The sequence below is a fragment of the Hyaena hyaena genome, unplaced genomic scaffold (genome assembly GCF_003009895.1).
Source record: "Hyaena hyaena isolate Hyena2069 unplaced genomic scaffold, ASM300989v1 scaffold_279, whole genome shotgun sequence".
Lineage (NCBI taxonomy): Eukaryota > Metazoa > Chordata > Mammalia > Carnivora > Hyaenidae > Hyaena > Hyaena hyaena.
The window spans coordinates 287,268-313,698 of NW_024080910.1; the positions used below are offsets into that span (position 1 = coordinate 287,268).

The window sequence follows — 26,431 nt, forward strand, 5'->3', positions numbered from 1 at the left end:
TTATTAACCACACTATTATGGCCTTGTAATGTAGAGTCCCAGACAGCCCTCAGAGAATGCAGCAGTAGCATAAATCGCAGTACAGAACAGATTGTCAGATTGCCAGAGAAGCAAGAGGATTCTGGGCTTGGCCTGGGGCAGACAGTTTATTCTTCCTTGTAGGACAGTTTTCTTTTATTCACACAAGGAAAGATAAAGGGTTTTCCTCTCAGCTGCTCATGGGACAGTAGCTCCAGACAAGGGATGTGTTGAGAGGAGCTGGCCTACTGTGCTCAATGAAGGCAGCCCCTACGGTTCCTGGCCTTTTATCCTTCTGTCCAAGGAATCAGTCCATTGTCTGTTAGGTCTTGGTCTCATGGCTGGTGCCAAATGCCACAATGCCATTCCATTTGGTGTCACTGGTAGCTCTTCCCACAATCCGGGGCTACCAATTCTGTTTCACAAAAGGTAGAAGTATTTATTTTTCCTGATTTGTCTGCCTCCTTGATGAACTAACTGCCTTTCTGCTGTGCCCCAGGCTGGCAGGAACTGGGGATGGTGAAGTAAGATGGAAATGACAAGGTCACTGACAAGGTCAAAGGTGAGGGGGAGTGGGAGCTAGCAAAGCACACAGCACGACCGACTGTGAAGCAAACGCCCATGCAGAACTGTGAATCCTGCGCTGAGGTCTGCTCACATTCTCACGATCCCCCTCAAGTCTGTGAACTGGGACAGGTTTACCAGTGCAGGAACACTGCCCAGGGTGGAGACCGTAACCGTGGTCAGAGTCCCCAAGCTCTCATTTGGGTTTCCATTGGAATTGTCTTTGTGAATGTTTAAATATAGGTGTAGACCCTTTATGAGAGTTGGGAGGGAGAGTACCAACAGTGAAATATATTGTCTGGCCAGGTGAGGGTAGAGAGCGGCTTTTTCATCAGAAAAGATACAGTCCTCCACAGGGGTTGGCTGAGAACTGAAAACATTGCTTGGAACAGGCTGGTAGAACCCTTCAGTGCTTTCTCATTATTTCTCCCTCTCACGGCCAGTCACATTTTTCTATTTTCATCTCTTTCCCCTTTTAACTCTAGGAATGCAGTTGTTAACTTTCATTCTGTGAAAGGGAATCTATCTGTCAGGCCTTCAGACAGGAAATGATTTGGATGTTTTGCCATAGGCAGTACCACCACCAGCATCCGACTTCTGGCCTCCACGCCAGACTGAAGCTGCCTTCTGCTGTCGTGAGGGTTGTGCTGTGATGGACCCATCAAAATAACTCCTAATACTGTGTTGATAGACGGAGGGTCTATCCCATGCCCTGCAGGGGTTAGTTGCATTTTTGCAGACCATCCGTAAGAAGAGGAAAGGGTCTGGGGTCTGTGGGGCACAGGTGATTAAAGGAGTGTATGTGTTTACATTTTATCTTTGAACTTTTCCCAGTTCACATTCCTATCATGACTTTGGGAGGATACAACCAAACTAGTGTTTTACTATATTTACGTGGTTCTTTGGTGTAGGAAATTATATACATTGCATGACAACTTAGCGTGATGACATGCACTCTTATCTCTTCGTGTAAAATATATGCAGTGTTGCAAACTTTCCTTTCAACTGTTCCAGAAACATCTAAAAAATTCCCATTATTGAGGCAAGAGAAAGAAGGGTATCCTGCCGTTTGCAACAACATGGATAGACCATGAGCACATTATGCTAAGTAGGATTAAATCAGACAGAGAAAGACAAATACTGTCTGTTATTGCTTCTATATGGAATCTAAAAAAAAAAAACCAAGCTCATAAAAACAGAGAGTAAAAGGACATGGGTACCAGGGGATGGGGATGGGATGGGGTGGATAAGTCAGATGTTATTTAAGGGTACGAGCTTGTAACAAGTAGTAAATAAACCCTAATCTAATTCACAGTATAGTAAATGTAGATAACAGTATTGAATTAAAGTTAACCCTTGAGCAATGCAGGTTTGAATTATGCAGATCACTTACATATGAATTGTTTTTAAATACAGTATTGTAAATGTGTTTTCTCTTTTTTATGATCTTCTTAATACTTTCTTTGCTCTAGCTCACTTTATTATAAAATATAGTATATAATGCATATAGCATATAAAATATGTTAATTGACTATATTATTGGTAAGCCTTCTGATCAACAGTAGGCTATTAGCATGAAAATTAAAAAAAACAGTAGGTTATTAGTAGTTGACTTTTTGGAGAGTCAGAAGCTACACACAGATTTTCAGCTTCATGGGGGTTGGCGCCCCAACCACCGCATTGTTCAAGGGTCAACTGTATAATCACCAAGCTTGCTAAGAGGCTAGTAATTCCAATTATGTAACATAATGGAAGTGCTAATTTTCTTTACAGTGACAATCACATTAAAGTACCTAAATATATCAAGTGAATATATAGTATACCTTAAATTTACAGTGTTATATATCAGATATATTTCAAATAAAAAGAATTCGAACAAATTCTCACTGATGATCAATTTAGACTTGCTTATCTCACTGTTTTTATTAGGACTCATTGGAATGCTATAGAAATTTGAGAGATTTGTATCATTATCACCATTCGGAGAGGAGTATATATGTTATTATTTCCTTTTGGAAAAGACAAATTTGTTTAGAAAAATATTCTGATTTATCAGTAGCAAGAAGTTACTATTTCATTTTCTACAGGTTTCTTTAATGTTCTTTTTAATGTTTTTATTTATCTTTGAGAGAGGGAGAGAGCAAGTAGGGGAGGGACAGAGATAGAGGGAGACACAGAATCCAAAGCAGGCTCCAGGCTCTGAGCTGTCAGAGCCCTGACATGGGGCTCGAACCCATGAACTATGAGCTTATGACCTGAGCTGAAGTCAGATGCTTAGCTGACTGAGCCACCCAGGTGCCCCTAGCTATTTCATTTTTATTCTTAGATTTGCAAAGCAAGTATCTTCACTTATCTGTGCAGAAAACAAAGGAATTTCAAGTATACGTGAACTAAGAATGAGTTGCAAAAGTGAACTACAGTAACCTGACTCACTTTGATTTTGAAAAACTGCTCATTGTCTACTTTATTATAAAAAAGTGGATTTAGGATAAACTGCCCATGCACCATGCTGTGAGCACTATAAAAGTTCATAAACAGCCATATTTTTATTATACTAATGACTTTCTTTCCTCCCTTTTCCACGTTTTCTTTTCTCGACTTCTTCATGATATTTTAAAATGCCAGGATTAAATCTTTTATGCATCTTTTTAATTAGGTTTGGCTTTTAAAAACTGTTGCAAATAGAAGAACATTTAGCTTCATTTCAATTCTAACAATATTTGGAAGGCCACCACATGCCAGGTATTGTACAAGTTGCTGGGGATAAAGTGATGGATACAAAAGTTTCTAACTCCACGGATGTGGTCTAAAAGGGAAACAAGCATTATTTATTTGTTTTAATCGATTTATTTATTTAACTACTCACTACTACTATGAAGTATGTCTATAGCTCTCAGGCAAGTATTCTTCTAAACAGGTTGCTAGTATTAACTCATGTAAGTAACTATATATGGTGAGTGTCTCTAAAGAGGTAAGTAATCTTTTCTTATTTGGATTTCACTCTCATTCAATAATAAGGAATAACAGAGATTTGAGGCATGAAGGGAAACACACAGCATTTCTCTTTTATTCTGTTACATCTTCTGAATTTGAGACCTGGAAGGACAGTAGAGAAATCGGGTTCTTATAGCAGGAGAGGAGTGCCTGAGTTCATGATCCTCTGCTGGACCTTTTTCTTTCCTTCCTCCTCCTTCAACCTGATGTGGGCACGGTTGGCCTGCTGTCACTGTTGGCTATTACCTGATGTTGCTGTCGACTCTTCCCATCCTGTTTTATTTGAGAAGTTAATGAAGAATACCTGTTGTCAAAATTTGCTTGCTAATCCCTATTTTCTTAAGATCATTCTGTTTTGCATTCGTGACTTTTTAAAATTTGTTTATGTTTATTTAGTTTCGAGACAGAAACAGAGCATGAATGGGGGAGGGGCAGAGAAAGAGGGAGACACAGAATCTGAAGCAGGCTCCAGGCTCTGAGATGTCAGCACAGAGCCGGATGCGGGGCTTGAACCCACGAACTGTGGGATCATGACCTGAGCTGAAGTCGGATGCTTAACCGACTGAGCCACCCAGGCGCCCCAACATACGTGTCTTTGAAGATGACAGTTTACAAACTAAACTTTAACTTGAGTAGCCTTAGGAAGGTCTATTTTTCTTGTTTAGTTCCAAATCTAATTTTGTCCTTTGAGAGTTCATTGAGCTTCCTGTTGCTTTTCAGGCAACTTAGTCTAGAAACCATGTGTTATTCTCTCAATTGCATCACTTATACTATGGTATGTCAAAATCCTTTAGAGATTCCTCTGCCTTTTTATAAGCTTCATTTTTCAAATCAAAATAAATTATATGGGTTAACCAGAAGGTACTGTACGTGAGAGATAAATGTGTAACTGGCATGAAAACAAGATTGTTAGCATGCACTGGCAGTCTTTTAATTCTGGACCCTCCTTGAAAAAAGAAAATTTGTGAGTTTCTTTGAGCAAATTTAGGAGGCCTCCAGAATATCACTTTGTGATAGCATTTTCTTTGCAACCTAATGGGTTTAACCTTTGTTAGCTTTCTTTTACAAAAACTAGAACCTATCTCCTGGGTTGTTCACAATTAACTAGTTCCTGCCTATTGCTTATCTGGAGTTAGCCACTCCCCCCCCTTGGTTTGTCAGTATGATCACGTCCACAGGCACTAATTAGCAGTTCCGTATTAAGCAAAACTTCATTTGGGTAAAGATTACCATCTCATATATGTGTTGTCTGCTAAATTTGACCTTTAAGGAAAGAAATATACCCATTCTTTTTGCTGGCCTAAATTTTGAATGTGCCAAAAGTGTGCTTTGTTTTTAGGACCATATTGTGGAAGTATGCCCGTTCCCAAAGAACTCTTACTGAACACAAATGAAGTCACTGTTCGCTTTGAGAGTGGATCCCACATTTCGGGGCGAGGATTTTTGCTGACCTATGCCAGCAGCGACCATCCAGGTATAGCAAAAGAATCAACAAAAATCTGTAAACATGTGTCTGTCTAAGAATTCCTCTTGCTACTTATCACCATCTCTGGATAGAATTGTGACCTCAAGAAGGGACGTGTAGGAAGAAAGGAATGTTATATCATTGTAAGCAGTTAGTCTGAACTCAGAATACTTGTATCAAACTTGTTAGCTTGATCAGCTGACCTGTATGGGAAAGTGTGGATCTCATTTTCCTAGAAACCTTGGATGGCACATTTTTAGGGCTATTTTAAGGTCTGGCTTCTAAGGTCTGCCTATTCTCTGGAGCCCTCCACCAATCCCTCTTAGCTTAGGGGGCGAATTATTTAACCAGTGGCACCTCTGTCCCCTGCACCACCCCCATTCACATATACATACCAGTGCAACAGCATAGAATGTGAGTCACATATGAAGTCGCTGTCACAGTGTGCCTTAACCATGGGGCTGACACTTGAGCAGGAGAGAAGGGAGCATGAATACTGACAAGAGAGGAAAGCATGGCCTCCTGGCCAGGCCTCTTGTGCCCCAGAATGATGACTGCGCAGCTCACTCTGTGTCTGCCCTGAGTCACAGATGTGCCCAGAGTTTCTGCACTCAGTCCCCTAAGGCCAGAAATGCTCTGGGAAGAGGGTGCACCATTCATTTCCCTCTCAGCCAATCAAATCTGGCCAAACCCAGCATGGCTAGTGTTCAGCGTACGTTGTCCCTAAGAACTATTGAAAATATTAAGGACAGAAAGAACTGTTGCAGCAAGTGTGAAGTATCGTGGAAACTATACTCGGTTGATCTAAACACATCAAAATCCACAGTACCTTAACATCTCCGTTACAGAGCGTTCATTCAGTTCTAAACTCCAAAGAAAAGAACATCTTCTTTTTAAGTCCTTGGTCCTGACCGATCAAAGTGAAAAGGTTGTATTCTTAGTAAACATGTGGTTCCATGGGCACTGAGGTGCCACTAGCTAAACTGCTAAATTAAAATGTTCCCAAACCTTCTCTATGAACTATGTCAGGCTTTTGAAATTGTTTTCCTCCTGCCCAGGGAGGTTATACACATGATCTTTGTAGGCATGTAGTAGACAGTAATGAGTCAGTGTTGGTTGTTCTGTTTGAAATCGTTTCTGTTATCATTCATTGGAGAATTGCTGAAAAACCATCGTTGGTGGTAGAAAAGAGAAATGAAGGAAACTGATTAAATCCTGAAGACAATATTCTCGGTTTTGATTTGTTTTGAAATGGAAAAAATGCAGATAATAACTAGATAGTGAATAAATACTTTTTAAAAGTTCTTTTTTATTTAAAATTATTAAATTCTTTTATTTAAAATTCTTTAAAATTCTTTCCTTCTTTCTTTTCTTTTTTTGTTTTTTTGAGCATGAGTGTCCAAACTTCCATTCAGGCTCCTAATTGCAATTACCTTTATTTATGACAGATTTAATAACATGTTTGGAACGAGCTAACCATTATTTGCAGCCAGAGTACAGGTAAGTACGCTGTCTTAGCTATGCTGCAGTTGTACGTTGCTGATCATTTTGTTTTCCTAAAGGTTAAGCCACATAGAGTACCTTATTTGTACTTAATTTTTTTACAGCATTTATGTTCTTTTTAAAAAATGTATTTATTTTGAGAGAGAGAGAGCACACGCAAGCGAGCAGGGTAGGGGCAGAGAGAGGGAGAGAGAGAATACCAAGTAGACTCCATGCTGTCAGTGTAGACCTCTGCGTAGGGCTCAGTCTCACAAATTTTGAGATCATGACCTGAGCTGAAATCAAGAGTCCTGTGCTCAACCAACTGAGTCACCCAGGCGCCCGTATAGCATTAATGTTCTAACTAATGAGGAATACTTGAAATGATTTCTTATATAGCACAGGTCAGCAAACTTTTTGTCCAGGGCCAGATAGTAAATATTTTAGATTGTTCAGGTCATCCAGTGTCTTTTGCATCTGTTTCTTGTTTCTGTTGTTGCTGTAATTTAAAAGATGTCATAGACAGTATGAAAGCAAATGTATGTGGCTGTATTTCAATAAAACTTTATTTACAAAAGCAAGCAGCAGCATGGATTTGGCCCATGAGCCACAGTTTACTGACTCCTGAGCTCTACTATAGTATCAGTGAGCATAATGGAGCCCAGAGTGTGTGTTTTTTTTTACCTGGCCAGCATTTGTAGGTAACTTTTAGAATTCCTTTACTTTCAGAGGAAGTTGATTTTGTCTTTCCCACAGAGGAGAAACCAACTGAGAATAGGAGATGAAATATTTGATCCCAGCTTTATGTTAACTGGAAAAATTACTTAATCTCTTTGATGAAATGTATTTCCTCATCTATAAAATAAGAGTCTAGAGCAAGATTTCTCAACCTTGGCACTATTGGGGTTTTGGGTTAGAGGATTCTTTGTTGTGGAGAGCTGTTCTGTGCATTGTTGGCCATTCACCAGTATCCCTGGCCTCTACCTTGTATGTGCCAGTTGGTGATAAACAAAAATGTCTCCAGATATTGCCAGATATCTTCCAGGGTGGGCAAAATTCACTCCCTGTTGAGAAACAGTGTTCTAGAGAGGATTGTCAACACCACCACTAACACCAGCTCTAACTCCTTAGAGTGCTTTCCTAATGCCAGTCATACCTCCCTAGCCTTTGCATATAAATAACTCGTGTGAATGTTCCAGCATCCCTGCAAGGTAGGTTCTGTTAGACCCTGCAAATAAGAGACACAAAGCAGAGAAGTAGCTTGCTCAGAGAGGCCCAAGAGTCATGGTCCTGACCATCTTAGACATTCTAATAAATAAGATTACTTTATATGCAGAATCAGTTCTAGCATTATCAGTTATTAAGTATAATAGAGACAAAAATGAAAATGATCAATAATTTAAATAATTAGAAAACGAAATTGAAAATAACCAGTAATTACAGCTGCCATTCATTCAATATAGACATATGCCAACATTCTCTGGGATCTTTCCAGCTGTACCTATAGACTCCCAGTGGTGCGAGAGCTTGTAGGCATCAGTGGTCATTTCCTGTCCTACAGAAAAGAACGCATCCAGGCCTGCAGGCTGATGTTATGGTGCCAGATCATCGAGGCTGTAACTCAGCTGTTGTAGTAGTTGAAGATGCGGTATGGGGACATACATGTTCACGCTCCTTCATCTATAAATTGTGAAATGTAGAAAGCTTTAAAAGTGAAAAAGTTTTTGTAACTCATTTGGTGGCAGTACCTGATTAGTGTGACCTTAAATTCATTTGACAGCAAAATTGAACTAAATTAATGAGTCTATTTAGTCTTTATGTTGCACTTAATATGACTATTCATGTATTTGATACAGAGATATTAATGTTTTTGATTAATGTATGCAGGCATAAGATGAATCTAATGTGTAACCGGACTGTGGCTGACAACACTGTATTATACAATTGAAATTTGCTGAGAGTAGAACTTAAATATTCTCACCAAAAATATACGTATTGCATATATTTTAAATGTTTATGTATTTAGATATTAAAATATGTGAGGTGATAGATATGTTAGTTTACTAGTTGAGCAATGTAAATCATCACAATATACACTTGAAATATCTTACAATTTCTTAATTGTGCCACAATGAAACTGAAAAAAATATATACCCTTTTTCTTCTGATTGCAAAAGTAATTTATAATTAATGTAGACCATCACTGTCTAATACTAGCCACGTATAGATATTAAGCACTTAGACTGCGGCTAGTCCAAATTTAGATGTGCTATGATTATCAAATAAATTGCAGTGTAATTCCCTCCTGCATGCTCTATGGAGGAGAAATAGGTTTAAGTGTAATTTATCCTTTTCAGTTTAAATGTAATTTGATACAATATAAATTCTTTATTTTCTTTTTCCAGTAAATTCTGCCCAGCTGGTTGTAGAGACACAGCAGGAGACATTTCTGGGAATCTGGTGGATGGATACAGAGATGTAAGTAACTGAGGGTATTACAGGGCAGGGAGGAAATTTGAAAGCACTTATTGCTCTGCCTAAATGCATCCTGAAGTAAAGTCAAATAAGATCTCAAACCCCATAGGTAAATGCACAATTTTCTCTTTTCTGAGAATAAATGAAACAGTCAGTATAAAAACCAAGGTTATTCATGCATTCATTCCTATTTTTAGCATTTCCACTTAAGCATGCTTTACATGAAATGGTAAACAAAGCCCTTTTCAACCCCGAGTATAATTCCATCCATTTTCTTTATTTTAATGCTTCAGCTGATTCATAAAATTTAGCCAAGGACATGAACATTCACGTCAGAGAGTAACAACATTGTGTCTGGGAGCAGTGAAGCCACCTGCCCTGCACTTATATATTATCCCTTCCTTCCTCTCACCCCAGTTTCTTATTCCAAATGAGACTCTCTGGTTACATACATTGTTCCCAGAGAAAAATAAATTCACAAGAAGTCATTTCCCTAAAGTATATGTCCTGTCTCCACATACATAGTCCTTCATTTCTTATTATTTGCAGATTTCCATCCTAGAAATTTGATATCTGACTTTTGAATACTAACATTGCTATTTAAAATAGTTGCATTCAGGGGCGCCTGGGTGGCTCAGTCAGTTAAGCATCAAACTCTTGGTTTCCACTTAGGTCATGATCTCATGGTTTGTGAGATGGAGCCCCGTAACTGTCTCTGTGTTGACAGCACAGAGCCAGCTTGGGATTCTCTTTCTCTGTTTCTTTCTCTCTCTGCCCCTCCTTTTCTCTCTCGCTCGCTCTAACTCTGAAAAACAAATAAATAAACATTAAAAAAATAAAATAATTGAGGTTACAGCATATGGGAATTGGCTTGAGTTATTAGAAATGTGAAAATCTGTGTAGTGTTGTAACTTTCCTAAGAGTTATTGACATGTGTCTTCATGAATGGGAAAAAACCATCCATGTTCCAGGTGATCCAACAAACTTGGCTTTAACTTTTGCTTTTAGTATATCCTGATTCTAGAAGCAGCAGATTTTGCTCTTTGTTTTCTTTTTCATGTATTGTCTTTATTTACAAGATTGGCATAGGATATTCATTTGGCCTAGAAATTGTTTGAATCTTAAAATGATTTACAGTACCTTGATCTAAGATGTACTTGACACAGGCTATTTCTAAATGACTTCATGAAATTAAGAGAAATAAATAGTTGACGTATAGTTTTCCCCCAATGATAGAAAGTTTCTACTTGTTATTTTAACGTCCCATGCAAGAAACTTAAGAATTATGTGCAGTAAGAGAGATAGCATCACTTTTTTCTTATTTTAGTTGTTTTATCTTTCTCCTCTTGACAGAGCTCTGTTACATGGTTTCCTGCATGCTGTGTCTAAGTACATGATCTGTAGATGTAGCAGACAGGTGTCCTATTTGACTCTCTAGGTAGTTTCATAGTGTTTGCTTTCAGAATGACTTCATCTGGAGGGAAAATTTATATTTGAAAACTCTTCAAAGAAGTCTTATCAGTGCCGTTTTGGTATATGTTAATCTTGTGGGTGTATGACGTATCTATTGCTACATAATAATATTACTACAAATTTAGAAGGTTAAAACAACACACGTGTTACCTCTCATGTTCTCTGGGTTAGGATTTGGGCAGAGCTCAGCTGAATTCTCTGCTTCAGGATCTCACAGGAGTGCATCCAAGCTGTCAACTGAGGCTGCATTTCTTCTGAGGCTCAGTGTGGTGGCTTTTAAGCTTGGTCTTGGCAGCATTTAGTTACTTATGGATTGTTGAACAGAAGACCTCAGTTTCTTCCTGGATTTTGGCTGGAGGCTCTCCTCAGTTCCTTGCCATTTGGGCCTATCTGACATCAGTGCTTTCTTCTTCAAAGCCACCTAGAGAGAATTTCCCAACAAAGGAGTCTCCTAGTAAAACCATTACAACCATATAATGTTATCATGGGAGTAGCAGCATCCCACCAGCTTTGCTGCTGTTCTCTTAATCAGAAGAAGGCCACAGCTCCCACCTAAACCCAGAGGGATTATGCAGTGGGGGAATGCCAGGAGGCAGAGATCCTGGAGGTTATCATAGCGTCTGTCCTCCTTCATCTTTGGAAGTGTGTTCAGTTGTAGCAAGTCCTTCCTGGAAGCGCCTTTGCGAAACCAAAGCATATTCTGTAGGTCAGGATAACAGAATCTGTAAAACAAGTTACAAGAGAAGCTATTGAAGAAACAGATGCTCTGTATCAGGGAAGAAGTATGTTGTCTTAAAGAACAATTACAGAAAAGGAATTGGTTCATTCTATGTTGTTCCCAAAGGCAGAACTAGGGTTAGGGGGTGAACGTTATAGAGAAGCCAATTTTAGTTACATGTAAGGAATAATTGAGCAGTGCAAAATGGAATCAGATGTCTTAAGAAATGGTGAGCTCTAGTCCCCAGAAGTGTCAAGTGTAGATGTTAAACCATTGGTCAGACATGGCCTATATACATGTGGGAAGGTGCTGTGGGGCGGAGAAAGTCACAGTCTGTCAAGAAGTATCGGTGGAGAACTTGAAAGCTCTTTTTGAATTCTTAAGGTTCTGTGAATCTGTCTCCTTGACTGATGAATTAAGGCATCTGGATTGGTATATGCTTGCCACACTGGTTAAGTAGGATGGGCTTCTCTTTGAGACCAGCCTTACCCGAAAACCAGAAATAAAAAGGCCCTAGAATAGTTTCTCTCTTGGCACCTTCTCCCAAGTCTGCTGACTGTACCATCTGCTTTTAAGACATCACTTGTTTCGGTAAGTTCTCCATACCCCCGGAATATTCAAGAAGTATTGTAGAATAAAGGAGGACAGTATATATAGTGTGCTCCTGGTTTAGGAGGAGAAGGGGAGAAACCAGGCCGATTTACACACCCACAAAAAGCCACAGGGAAATACATTATAATAGCACGTGCTTGTTTCCAGGTGATAGCAAGCAGTATGAGTGATTTTTTTCATATTTTCCAATATTTCTAAAATGAGTGCAAATAGCTTTTGCAAAGAAAATGTTGCCAGGGTACGTGGGTGGCTCAGTCTCAGGTAAGCATCTCACTTTGGGTCAGGTCATGATCTTATGGTTCGTGAATTCAAGCCCCACATTGGGCTCTGTGCTGACAGCTGAGAGCCTGGAGCCTGTTTCGAATTCTGTGCCTCAATCTCTCTCTGCCCCTCCCCTGCTCGTGCTCTGTCTCTCTCTTTCAAAAATAAATAAGCATTAAAAAAAAATTAAGAAAAAGAAAATGTTGCCAATATGGTAATTACAAAGACTGTAGGAACATAGGACCAATTCATAGCCAATTCATAGGAGAGACTGTGGAACATATTTATATAATTTAACATTTTACTATCATTTTAAAACATGTGCTTTATTCATGTTTTATTAGATGCAATCTGAAGTGTTTGCTTTTTTTAAAGTTTTATTTATTTTGGGAGAGAGAGCATGAGTGGGGGAGAGAGAGAGAGAGAAGAGGAGAGAAGAGAAGAGGAGAAGAGAAGAGAAGAGAAGAGAAGAGAAGAGAAGAGAGAATATCCCAAGCTCCAATGCAGGGCTCCATCTCTGAACCATGAGATCATGACCTGAGTTGAAATCAAGATTGGATACATAACCAACTGAGCCACCCAGGCACTCCTGAAGTGTTTACTTTTATATTAAATTTTATTTTAATACTTTGTCAATATTTTCCCATACAAGATGACTTTTCCTAAGGAAGACATAGGAAAATAACTCCAGTTCTGGGATGATTTGATAATCGCTTTGAAAGTCAGTGTAGTCTCGACATAGTCTTGAGAGCATATGCTCAAAAGCGTGCTTTCTCTCCCTATCTCTCAAAATAAATAAATAAACATTAAAAAAAAAAAAAAGCTTGATGTAGTCTTACTTCTGATCTGTTTAGCCATGTTCTATGGTTAGTAAACTTTAGAAATGTTTAATCCCATCAACCTGCAATTTTGTGAGCCATGCAGGTATTCTTAGATGTCTGAGGAAATGTAAATGAAGAATTACATGTAAATTATTTCATTTGAGTTGAAGCAAATTCACCAGTTAACATAGGCTTGTGATGTGGCTTTCCTATATTCACATTTCAGTGAGGCATAGACCTCAAAAATCACTAGAAAACCAAAGTATAAATTTCCTCTTCAAAAGGATATTTACAAAAATCAAGTCAGTGAAAGTAAAAATTTTAAGTCCACAGCAAAAAGCTCCAATTTAAGTAAACATCTATTTTATTTAAGTTGATTTGGTGAGCGAGGAATTTTGTTTTTCTTAAAATAATCCGGAAGGGGCTGATAATTTTATCATAATGATGTAATAGCCAGATCTGGTGGTTACTCTCCTGGAGTTGTATCCTGTTACCTGCATCAGTGGAAAAATGTGAGCTGCAGTTGAATACATTCCATTAAAAGGGTATATGCTCCTGGGATCCCTCAATGCTGATTACTACGGAAAGTGGGAATGTGTGTTGGCCAGTGACGCCAGTAGGTCCTACTGCTGATTGACCTGTAAACCTGTCCTCTTATAAGCGGGGAGTCCTTGGAACATGCCCAGTCCAGGGAGAGCTCTCCACTAGGCAGGGCTCCTGCGTTAAAGACCACCCAGCCCCAGAACAAACTCCAAGGAAGATCAGTGATCCCAGGGACAGTGGGCTTATCTGCCCAGTAGACCACTGGACCAGTTGCTTTTCATCTTGGGGCCGAGAGACCCAGGCAGGCCTGCGTGGACCTTATAGTAGGTACATAGGGTGCCCATTAGAATCACAAGGTAATGGACCGTTAGAAAAGATACTAGGCATCATGCAGTTCACCTTTTTCATTGTACAGAGAAATGGGGGGGCCGGATCCAGAGCAGTGACATGACTTAGGCACACCGAGTAGAGTTAGATGCAAAGCCAGGATGATGAACTAAGTTGCCTAATTTAAATTCAAGTCTTTTCTGTCACAACCGGCTGCTCCATTTTGTACTCCAAAAATCCACAACAGTGGTAACAAACCTTTTTAAGGAAGGAACATTCAGAAAAAAGAAAAACACAAGCTGCCTATTTAGTTTAAAGATCACTGTTTTGGGGGCACCTTGGTGGCTCAGGTGTTTGAGCATCTGACTCTTGATTTGGGCTCAGGTCATGATCCCAGGGTGGTGGGACCAAGCCCTGCACTGGGCTCTGCACTAAGAGCGGAGCCTGCTTCCGAGTCTCTCTGTCCTTCTGCCTCTCCCCAGCTCACGCTCACTTGCTCTGCCTAAAAGTTAATAAACGAAATAGGGGTGGCTGTTTGGGTGGCTCAGTCAGTTAAGCATCTGATTCTTGATTTTGGCTCAGGTCATGATCTTGCAGTTCATGAGTTTGAGCCCCACATTGGGCTCCGTGCTGACAGTGTGGAGCCTCCTTGTGATTCTCTCTCTCCATCTCTGCCCCTCCTGCACTTTCTCTTTCTCTCAAAATCAACAAATAAACTTAAAAACAATAAAAATAAATAAAATAAAACAAAATACGGTCTTTTTCTCATCTTCTAATACTTTTTTTCCTCCAAAATCAAAGAGGATTGTGTCTGCATCCATCTTTCAACATTCTTTTATATCTTCTCTGTCAGGAACTGTCCCCCTCTTTTTATTCTGATAGCCATTATTGCAAGACTGACTCATTTTCCCAAATCTAATCTAGTTTGGGAAATATACACTCTCTAAAGATCACAGAAGTTCTCAATTTTATTGCAACCACAATTATAACAAAATATGGTTGGTCTCCTCAGTCTCCCAGATATTGTAACCTAAATCCAAGAGATTTTTTTTTTCCACTGCAATTAAAGTAACAACGTTGTCATTAACACAGAAATTCCCAAGTCCACTTATCGAGACATAATTTCATGAGCTGCTCTTCCCATGTTGGCATTAGCCATCATGGAGAAGTGGGGGCATTGCTAAGGATTATTTAGAAAATGATGTTTCTCAGCCTCTCAGTCCTGGGCTCACTGCCTAACCACCCTCCCAGGCAGGTCTGTGCCCATGGGGACCTACGGGCGTGGGCACCCCATGGAAAAGTTTCAGTCCTTCCTCCAGCCCCACTTCTAATGTGCCAGTCCAAACCGCCAGGCCACCTGGTAATTGGCCAGTCAGGTGCTCCTGCTCCATCTGTGACTCCAGGCAGCCAATTTGGAGGCCTGTGCAGGTGCTAGCTGTCTGACCCTCCCAGAGAGACTCAGGAAATGAGGTGGAGGCTGTGGGCCCTGGGATGTTCATCACCATTGCTCTAAGACCTTTATGAAGTCTTTTGTTCCACTTAATATTCTGTGGCTGATATCACTATTTTGTTTTTAATGCCTTGTTCAGTCTCTAATTATAAAACGAAGCTGTGGTATGGAAGATTGACCTTCTCAAAGGATCCTTAGTATGTATATCTGGTAAACCAGATATAAGAAACTGAGAAGTTATTTCTATTTTTGCTTAACAAGCCACCCCAAAATTGAGTGGCTTAAAATAACCATTTTATTTGTTGATGAGTTTGTGGGTCAGCAATTTGGGCTGGTCATTTTTTTTTTTTTTTTCCCTTCATTTTTGAGAGACAGAGAGTGAGTGCAAGCAGGGGAGGGGTAGAGAGAGAAGGGGACACAGAATCCGAAGCAGGCTCCAGGCTCTGAGCTGTCAGCCCAGAGCCCGATGCAGGGCTTGAACTCATGAACTGTGAGACCATGACCTGAGCTGAAGTCAGGGGCTTAACCAACTGAGCCACCCAGGCGCCCCTTGGCTGGTCAGTTCTTAATCTCCCCTTGCCTAGAACAGCTCCTACAATCATGTGGGCAGATCATCTGGCGGCAGAGTGTCATAGGTGGCCACAGTGACATGTGTGGCAGTTGGTTGGGCCATGTTCTCTGCAGCAGAGCAAACAAGCTACCTGGCCCAGTGCAGTCAGTGGGAGGTGCCCACACAAGGGCATGACCATGGGAGGTGTTCGTTATTCACTGAGGGGTCACCACTACTAAATTACCTACTTCCTCTCTAGTGGATGGGTTCCCAAGTTAGCATAAATTGGTGACTCTGATGTCATTCTGAGGTACTTATGCAATAATATTCCCCCTCCTCTTCTACTTTTTTGTAAATGAATTACAGTGTAGCGATGTCACGGGTCAAGTAGGGATCCTGACCACGTGTTATAACAAAATGGAAAACTCCCACCATATTTTAATGTGTTCTTGAGTAGCCGTGAGTGATGACTTTGCTGTATTTCAGACCTCTGTATTGTGCAAAGCCGCCATCCACGCAGGAGTAATTGCAGATGAGTTGGGAGGTCAGATCAGCGTGCTTCAGCGCAAAGGGATAAGTCGGTATGAAGGAATCCTCGCCAATGGTGTGCTCTCAAAAGAGTAAGTACTTTGTCTTCTGTTCTGAGTGGAAGGTAACCCCAAAGGCATGATTTGTCAGCTCACAGTTTTGAAAGAGGGCAGTGGGCATATGATCTCAAGGGTTTGTCAGCTGGGAGGAATGTGTGTGAATGCTTAAAGCAGCATTTATGGTGTCTTTGTGGAAGATAAATGCAGCAATAAAAGAGCTCACTGGTTATGCTGACAAGTAAATTAAAGTGGCATACATCTGAAATTCTAGGGCAGAGGAGCATTTCTACTCTCAGGTGCTTGAGTAGGAGAGAACAAAGCCTGTTTGTTTTCAGTTTTTCCAGTTGTAGTAAATTACCTGTTGTCTCCAATATTACCACAGATACTGAAGGACACAGAGAACTGAAATAAGCCCCCATAGAACCACCGAGCTCCCCTAGATGATCCTTAGAGACAGTCTCTTAGTGACGCGTAATAGTTGGGAAGTGAAAAAAAAAGAGGACTTTTGTTATTAACATTAACCTCTCTGTTTGCTGTTATCCTCCGCTCGCTCGTTTAGCTTTATGAGAGAAAAACATGTCAGTTGCTCAGTTGTTTAAACATTCAACCTGAGCTTTTAATGCTTTTAGGTTTCTTCAGCTTCTGGAGTGGAAAGCCGGAGCTGTTAGACCTAAATATAAGCCGGCCTTGTGGTCCAGGTGTCCACCCATAGAAACAGGCAGCTTGAACGGGGCCAGAGGGAGGCTTTCCTTGGGTGGATGCCATATGAGAGAAAGGTGATCCGCGAGCCACATGTTTATGTCTTGCTTCCTCCCTCCCTATCTGCCCCAGAAATGTCTTCCTGCTACCATGACCCTGTGTTTTTTAGACAGATTGTCACATAGCCTTGGTCTTGAGGATATGGCACAAGACAGAGACCGCAGACATTTCGGGATCCAAAAGTAGGAAAAAGTAGGTCAAGGCCTGTATTCCCTACCACTCCCTAGTGTGTGTGCGGATACCCCCCCGCTGCCCTCTCCCCACCCCCCGCCGGCCCTGTCCCGCCATTTTGGTGTGGTCCCTGCTTGCGTGCAGAAAGAACATGATCATCATGCTTCCCTGCTCCATTCTCCCAGTGGATGTGGGCCATCTCATCTGGTTAAAAAAAACTACAAAAGGGGGTAGATAGGTTTCCTAGTTAGCATATAGTGCCTCTGATGTCATGTTGAAAAAGTTACGCAGTAATTTTTCCCTTCCCCTTCTACTTTGTATTTACATGCATTCTAGCTTAGTTTAGCAATCTGGTGCTTCAAATAGGGATTCTGACCACAAGTTATAAAATTATTTTTATAGGCAAATGTATCTTAAGTTTCAAAGAACTCACAAGTGAACTTAAAGAGACTAAAGCTCACTTCTGGATTGGGGCGTTGGCCTTAAGCTCACAAGGGAGGGGATTTAGAAGCAGTGACTGAAGTTCGTTTGGTCACCTGCACGAAGGAAGCGGACCTTGGGTTTGGTGGAAGATGGGAACAAAGCATCTGGGGACCTGGGAGCAGAGCCAAGGCCCAAGGGGGGACACCAGAGGAGTTGTGGAGGTTAGCTCACCATGCTCACGTCTAGGGTCCTGGCTGGTGGGTGGCTGAGGGGAAAAGGCAGAGCTCCCACTAGTAATTCTGAGTCAGGGATGCAGGTGGGGGTATCAGGAGAGGCTGTTCAGTCCAAGTCTTCCACAGGCAATGCAAGTGACACTGTATGTGGTATATAAAAGGCAGTCATCCACATACTCTGGAGGTGCAGGCTCACCACGCTGTGTTTGTGTTCTCTGCTTGCTCTGGATAAGACTCCCCTCTACCTTCCCTCTGGATAGGACTTGTAACTTTGACATGCCCCAAAGTGTTCTTTTTATATTGTCTGAACATGCAAACACAGATTACTCCCAAATTTGTGCCAGAGTTTAAGACCTAAAAGCTTAGTAACAGAGTGCCTTTAGAAACTAAAATCCTTACGCAAATAAATAAAATGTATATGTGTGTGTGTCATAAGTTCACTTTTATGTATGCACACACATGTATTTTATACATACGTATATGTACATATACATGTACTATATATAAGTATATATTCATGTATTGTATATACATACATATATACACATATGTATGTACATATATTTTTCCCTTATGTATTTGCCTCAGACTTCTTAGAACATAAATTTTTTTTTCAGATTCATCTTTTTTTTTTATAAAAAATATAATTTGTTGTCAGATTGGCTTACGTACGACACCCAGTGCTCATCCCAACAAATGCCCTCCTCAGTACCCATCACCCACTTTCCCCTTTCCCCTTCCCCCATCAACCCACAGTTTGTTCTCTGTATTTAAGAGTCTCTTCTGGTTTGCCTGGAACATAAGTATTATATCTGATTTATAGTAAAAGTGCACAGTAAGTTGTAAATGCCAGCTTGACCTTGACTCTCAAGGATCTGTTTTTGTTGACATGTTTTATGGTTTGATGTGTTGATACTCAGGCGCTACTTTAGGAAGCTGTGGCCCAGATTTGTTTGATGTTGCTACATCTCCAAATAGGAGCAAAGAATTGACCTTTGGTGTTAAATCTGTTTTTTGGACTCTCTTGACTATGTTTGTGTACATTTCAGTGCTTCTTTTATAGAAGAATAGGGCCGCAAGAAGTTTAATTTGTACTACCAGGATTTTATTTTAGTTTTGAAAAAAAATTAAACTGTTGCATAAAAGTAGACATGTTCTTAGTTACTTCTGGGCTTAATACAGATGAAGTTGCTTTATGTAATCTGAAATTAAACGTTGATGCAAAGGTAAGAGTACAGAAATTGAAACCATTAATGACTTAGGAAGAGTTTTCTTCCATATTCCATGTAGTTATTTGAACAAGTTGTTCGATTTTTGTTTTGGTGCAAATAGAAAGTCCAGAATTATATCAAGCTCCCTTCTTTCTAGCTCTGATTTTGCTTTGACTTTTTGTACTGAGCAGGGAAGAGTCCACCACATGTGACTACATCTCCTCCACTTACTTCGATTCCTAAATCTTCAGGGAGCAGTTGTTTTCATCCACGCTGTTTTGCTGCTGGGGAACCACTGTACACTGTTTGCGGTCATTGAACTTCTGTTCCCACACGTGATTGTTTGGTGTTCAGGAAAAAACACAGAAGGAAGCAGTACAGCTGAGGAAGAAGGAGTCCCTAAAGTAAATATCTAAGGTTCTTCTGGGATTCATCCGGGTCAGCTCACTTCCTTGATTTGAGGAGACCAGAATGGAATCAGGAAGAGAGGCTGACCTCATACAGAGGGTGAAGGCTCAAACCATCAGCAGGGAAGGCTTTTCTTTCAGTTGACACCAGACTATTCTCTAGCCCTCTGGGAAGGCTTGCAAATCTGGTAATCTGATGGAATTCATTCACCTTGATGTGTGAATGCCTCAGAAATCCAGCCTCCTGGGGCATTTTCATTTTTAAAAGAGAAGGCCCATTTCCCAATAGAATTCTCTAGTGGTTGTGTTTAGTTAGTTGACTAGAGTGAAATGGAAAAACATATTCCAGCTGATAGGGGAAAGAGCCAGGCAGAGAGGTGTTAGAAGCCACCCTGGAGGTGTCTTCCTGGAGTTAACTCCAGTTATCCTTCTTTCCGTAACTCCTGTTTTTCAGCAACAGCAGAATAAATACATCAGTGTCTCCTGGCAGTGGGAGCGAGTTTAGGTCCTCTGGGTTGCGGCAGGATCACGTGCGCCTATTTGGGCAAAATTTCAAGTGGGATACTTCATGCCAGAATATTATAAAAACTGGAAAAAAGTCAAATGGAGGTTCTGAATAAATTAAGAAAACTTTAAATGGCGACTTGCAACAATGTGCACCTTTTTTTGTTAAGTTAGAAGAGCTGGATCTTCACCCAGACTTGGCCACCCCCTGACTTCAGGCAAGTCCTGCGACCCCAGTGGGTCTGTGTTTTCATGTCAGAAGTGATTGGTGCCTGCATTATATTCAGGTTATCGCAGAACCTTAATGTGGAATAGGAGGGCTGTGGAGTCTCTGCTTGCGAGTGGACAAGGAATGGGAAAGAAAAAGTCCATTCCAGCGACTTTGACTACCTGGTACTTCTAAGCAATAACAGCAACCAAGCTTTGTTGGGAAGATTCTTAAGCTCTTGTCCAGACTATTTCTGGGTTCTCTGTGGATGTCACAGTTTGGTACTCTTTCTGTCCACTGGCACCGCACATAATGCAGAGTTAAACATTTAAAATAATAAGCAGTACTCTCAGATTGTAAAATAACTGATCACAGGAGTGGCATCTCTCTCTGTGTTTATCTCTAGTATCTAATATAATAAGTATGATGCACGTAAGATTAATCTTGAGACTTCAAGATTTTCTGTTTATTCTATGTATTTTTACACTGCTAAGTTGAGAAGGGATTTACTAAAAGGTAAATACAGTCGCAGGCCTTCGGAATCTCTTCTCCACTGAAGGAGACAAGTGCAGAGCGAGGCTGATGTGCTGTTTGCCTGTGTGAGTAATTCACGCTGTGAAAGCACTGGAGTCCACAGGCCCAGGGATGAAGGCCAGGTCCAGCTCAGTGGGATGCAATGAATTTTCTCCAGCTGTACTTTGTCATCCGGAAGCAGGAGCTGGTTCATGGCTTGGCGTTAGTTGCTACAGTAGGTAGGAGTATGACTGGAGAGAGACTGAGCTGAGGCTGTCCCCAGAACGGCACTGCTGGGGCATGACCCATCGTCATTTTTCTAAAAGTGTCCAGTCTTCTTCATTTCTCTCAGTGGTCCTTAATGATTGACAACGATTGGGATGCTTTAAGGTGACGACGGAAGCAAAGGGAATATTCAGGGCAGTCATTATTCCTTTTGCCTCTGTTGCTGGGTATTAATTAATTGGGATTGAGGGCTGTTCCTAAGATGGTGTATGTGTACTTTCCTTCCCAATACAATGTGGCATGAGGGAAACAGCACAAGATTTTGATCCAACAGCAGTGACTCAGAGTCCCGGCCACTTATCACCTGGGTGACTTTAGGAAAGTTGCTTACCTCCTGTGGTCCTGAGTTCTTGGTCTATAAAACACCAGTGACAATGATAATTAGAGCCTTGCTGGGGTGCGGTGAAGATCACATGAGGTGTGGGAAGGCTCTATGAACCCTGTGCTGCGGTGCTGTGTCAGTCATTAAGATCCAGGTAAGCAACTCACTTCCTCGTGTTTGTGTTTATTATTTCAGCGGTTCCCTGTCAGACAAGCGATTTCTTTTTACCTCTGATGGTAAGGATCATGTTTTCCTTAAGAATTTGATACTTTAGGGGCATCTGGGTGGCTCAGTCGGTGGTTAAGTGTCTGACTCTTGATTTTGGCTCAGGTCATGATCTCATGGTCATGAGATCAAGCCCCACGTCAGGTTCCACACTCAGTGTGGAGCCTGCTTGAGATTCTCTCTCAACCTCTGTCTCTGCTCCTCCCCTGCTCTCAGTCTGTCTGTCTGTCTGTCTGTCTGTGTCTTTCAAAATAAATAAATAAACATTAAAAAAAAGAATTTGTGGGGTGCCTGGGTGGCTTAGTCGGTTAAAGACCTGACTTTGTCTCAGGTCATGGTCTCTCGGTTTGTGAGTTCAAGCCTTGCATCAGGTGAACTCGAGCCCTGCTTCTGGCTTCACACTCTCTCCCTCTCTCTCTGCCCCTCATGGGATTCTCTCTCCCTCCCTCCCTCCCTCTCTCTGCCCCTTGCTCACTTGTGCTCTCTCAAAAATAAAAATAAATAAAAAATAAATAAATAAGTAAAAAGAATTTGACATTTTAGAATCTTAAGTGGTTATTTTATTCTTTCATATCCCTTCAATGATATAGTTTAAAGGATTTTATTTTTCTCTTTTTTCACAGGTCACACAGCACCAAGTATGCTGTGACTTAAAAATACACAAGACAGTAGCTCAATTATCATTAAGTAGAAAATATTTTCTTTATAATCTCAGCTGTCTCAAACTTTTGCCAAAAAAGAATGAAAATTTGAAATGACATTTATTTTAAGATAAATTCCTTTATGTTAGATTTTAACAGAAAAACCTTTTGAATATTACAGTTTAATTTGTGGTTTTTCTTGAATAAAGCAATTAAACATAAGTATGTAAAATAAAGGCTTTTTAGTCCTTCTATCATGAAATACATTCTATGTAAATATTCTCTCAGCATAAAGGAAAATATTTCAAAGAGAATGGTATGAATATGTCTCTTTGTCCTGGGAGAGGAGTGTGGCCTTTATTTGCTAACCTCCACATTGCCTTTAAAACACATTTCACTTTGCTGAAATGAGGGTGAATTTAGAAGTTGAGAAGGGAAAAGCTATAATGGGGACAAGGATGTCGTTATAGGGGGTGTGACTTTAGTGAGGTCCATTTAAAAAAGAGCAGGAACAATTTCAAGATACTACAGTACAATTAATCAAATGAGAGTCTGGGTCATTAAAAAACTAGTAATTAAACAGTTGATTTGATATCAGAATGGTAATAAATCAACTGAATAATTCTAGATGAGATGGAATACTTTTTTTTTTTTTTTCATTTTGTGTTTATGTATGAAGGACTTTTCCTGGCATTTTTTTTTTTTTTTTTTTTTTTTTTTTTTTTGGTTTTTTTTTTTTTTTTTTTTTTTTTTTTTTTTAGGTTGCAGCAGATCATTGAGTTTGGAGCCTGATACGCAAATCAGAACAACTTGGCAGTGGGTCAGTGAGATGGGAGAGCAAGCTCATTGGTCTCCTGGCCAAACCCAGCTGAAGGACCAAGACCTATCGTGGGCTTCCAGGGACAGCAGCAAGAACCGCAGACATCGAGAATGGCTGGAGACTGATTTGGGAGAGAAAAAGAAAATAACAGGTACTGACACAGTACAGTTTTACAAATGCAAAATTACTTGCTGTTCACATTATGTTTTTGAGTTATATAGAGCCGCTCTCTCTACCTCAAAGTCTTCTGTCTTTTCTAAAAGTAACGAACAAACCTTCTCATTGTGTCTCTGGGCAGAGCCCACATGCAGATTTTAAGTATGGATGTAGGGAGTAGAAAGCCCACACTGTAGGGTGCCTGGGTGGCTCGGTCAGTTGAGTGTCTGGGACGCTTGATTTTGGCTCAGGTCATGATCCCAGGTTCATGGGATTGAGCCCCACATCAGGCTCTGCACTGACAGCACGCAGCCTGCTTGGGATTCTCCTCCTCTCTCTGCCCTTCCCCTACTCATACTCTCTCTCACTCATAAATAAATAAATTAAAAAAAAAAAAAAGCCCACCCTGCAATGAGGAAACCTCTGTATGGCATATTGTCAGTAGGGAAACACTCATCTGTGATCAGGTTTCTAAATGCAAATAAGCAAAATTGGTTTGTAAAATGATTTGAGATTTCAAGTGAGGAAAAAAAAAGGAAAAGAAACCTAAGACTGTAATACATGCTATATATATTTTAAAAACTAACCTGTCAATAATGTTTTCTTACAAGGAATTATGACCACAGGATCCACACAGTCGAATTTCAACTTTTATGTTAAGAGTTTTGTGATGAAGTTCAAAAACAACAACTCCCAGTGGAGGACCTATAAAGGAATTGCAAATAATAAAGAGAAGGTAAGAGAAACTTTGGAGGAAGGAACTGAGTAGGAGAGCAGGTCGTGCGTTTCAAGAAAGCAGGTTTGTAGCACCACCTTCGTTAGGTAACTCAGCCTTTGTTGGCAAAGCCCTGTAAATTCATTCTCAAGTGTGTCTGCAAAACTACAACAGACATAGAATCCTGGCTTTGGTGTCATATAACCAGGTACGAGTGGGTGGAGAAAGACCTAGGAACTAACTAATAGCATCCGCAGGTCACAGTTCTTTGTTTCCCCAGGTGTTTCAGGGCAACTCTAATTTTCGGGATCCAGTGAGGAATAATTTTATCCCTCCCATCGTGGCCAGATACGTGCGGGTTGTCCCCCAGACGTGGCACCAGAGGATAGCCTTGAACGTGGAGCTCTTTGGGTGCCAGATTACACAAGGTAGGACTCAGGGCAAGCCAGTAGGTTAGTTGATTCTGGTTATGCCCTTTCACAAATTGTTGTTACTAATGTGGTTTTCCTGATACTTCCTCTACCTCAGATAATGATTCATTGGTGTGGCGCAAAACAAGTCCAAGTACTGTTGGTTCGACTGAAAAAGGAGATGAGATAATCACAGAATCTGTCCCCTCGGAAGAAATCCCCACAGGTAGAGCAGTTTACTGTTTTGTGCTTTCCTAAGGAGTGTGACTACACTCCGTCTGATATGACAGTGACTTCAACAAAAACTTGTCTCTGTCATATGAATGTCTGAAGTCAGATGGTTCAGAGGTAGCTGGATATGTGTAAAAGGATGTATATTTACAGCCATTCATTGCAATATTGTAAACAGAAAAAGTAGTGTTTGCCCTTCAACCACTGGGTGAATGTTTTTTGGAAAAATAATAGCACACGCACAAGTTGGAATACTCTGCAGCCATGAAAAATCAGTGTGTTTGTAATATAGGAAGCTCTCGGAGATATGACGACAAACTTAAAAAAATAAGCAAGGTGTGGGACAGTCTATATAGCACTCTACCATGCGTGTAAAAAAGGAGGGATAAAGAATGAATATATATGTATAATCATTCTGGTATCTCTGGAAGAAGGTCAAGAAACATAATTTGGCTTCCCATAGAGAAGGAATAGAGGTAGGAGGGAGACTGTTCTATACTTTTTGAAGTTTGAACATGTAAATGTATCATCAGTTCAAGCAATAAACATTAAAAGTACATTTACTTTTTCAGAATATAAAATAATATGCATATTAATTTTATAAAATTCAGAAAAATTAGAGATAAATAAATAAGAAAATAAAAATAAGCCATAAATTAGCATTTGTAGATAATCACCATATTCCTCTATATCCAATCAACTATACTTATGTTAATAACTTTGAGGAAAACCTGTAATTTGTTCTGTAGCATATATTTTTCACTTAACATTGTATTATGATCATCTTCCAACGTTATAAAATCGTTGCAAAACACGGTGGTTAATACCTTTATATTATTTTCTCATATGGCTGTATTATCACTTAGTTAACCATTCCCCTGTTGGAAGTTTAAATTGTTAGATTTATCCCAAATTTCCACTCTTGTTAATAACACCAGTGTTATTCACATAACATTTGCTTCTTTCGAAGGACCTTATCCCCCCCTTTCACAAACTACACATTTCCACTCCTGATCACCCCATTGTTTTCCTCCCAGGGATCGCAGATAAAGGGTAAAGAACAAATATTTCTCCTTTAGTTTGCCTACTTTCTACAAGCTTGGGCCTGCTTTAGTGGCTGTTCGAGTGATTTCCTTTTTTTAAGTAGGAAGACACTGTTCCATGCAGCAGAGTGGAAATGCTGTTTGAGGTCATCAGCCTGCATTTCCTCTCAGTGCACAGCTCCAAAGCCCTGGTAACGGGAAGCATGGAGCTCCTCTCCCCTCCCTCCACCCCCAGCTACTGTTGTGTTAAAGTGCAAGTGCAAACCTGCCCACTGGTGTGTGTGTGTGTGTGTGTGTCAGGGATTGGGGCCTTGAGCTCCACCCTGTGCTTAAGTCATTTATCTCTCTGAGTAGCTCCTGGCCACCTGGGTGGGCCCGCTGTAAACCTTCCCCTTCAGTTCTGATATGGGAGTCTAATATGGTCCCAACAAGCTCAGAGTAAGTGTTAATCCATGAGGACCATCAAAAATTGCCTTTTTGGAAAAACAAAACCCAAAATTTATTTTCCTCAACTTTAGCCAGGATTTTGTTTTATTTATTTATTATTTTTAAAATGTTAATTATTTTGACAGAGGGAGAGAGAGAGTGGGGGAGAGGCGGGGGGGGGAGAGAGAGAGCGAGCGAGCGAGAGAGAGAGAGCGCACACAGCGCGGGAAAGAATCCCAAACAGGTCCGTGCTGTCAGCACAGAGCCCGATGCGGGGCTTGATCTCATGAACTGTGAGATCATGACCTGAGCCGAAATCAAGAGTAGGCACTTAAGCTACTGAACCACCCAGGCACCCCTTTAGCCAGGATTTGAAATCCTCTCTTTT

At 40.6% G+C, this 26,431-nt stretch overlaps 1 protein-coding gene across 1 annotated transcript in view; it reads left to right on the top strand.

Annotated features, from left to right (window-relative positions):
• DCBLD1 (discoidin, CUB and LCCL domain containing 1) overlaps window positions 1–26,431 on the top strand; it is a 62,475-nt gene that overhangs the window by 30,072 nt on the left and 5,972 nt on the right. Inside the window, exons 3-11 of the mRNA XM_039246028.1 lie at window positions 4,916–5,050; window positions 6,490–6,541; window positions 8,929–9,001; window positions 16,240–16,373; window positions 21,572–21,612; window positions 23,004–23,213; window positions 23,830–23,954; window positions 24,214–24,361; window positions 24,462–24,569. Of these exons, the coding sequence (XP_039101959.1) occupies window positions 4,916–5,050; window positions 6,490–6,541; window positions 8,929–9,001; window positions 16,240–16,373; window positions 21,572–21,612; window positions 23,004–23,213; window positions 23,830–23,954; window positions 24,214–24,361; window positions 24,462–24,569 (1,026 nt within the window). The remainder of the gene's footprint in view (window positions 1–4,915; window positions 5,051–6,489; window positions 6,542–8,928; window positions 9,002–16,239; window positions 16,374–21,571; window positions 21,613–23,003; window positions 23,214–23,829; window positions 23,955–24,213; window positions 24,362–24,461; window positions 24,570–26,431) is intronic.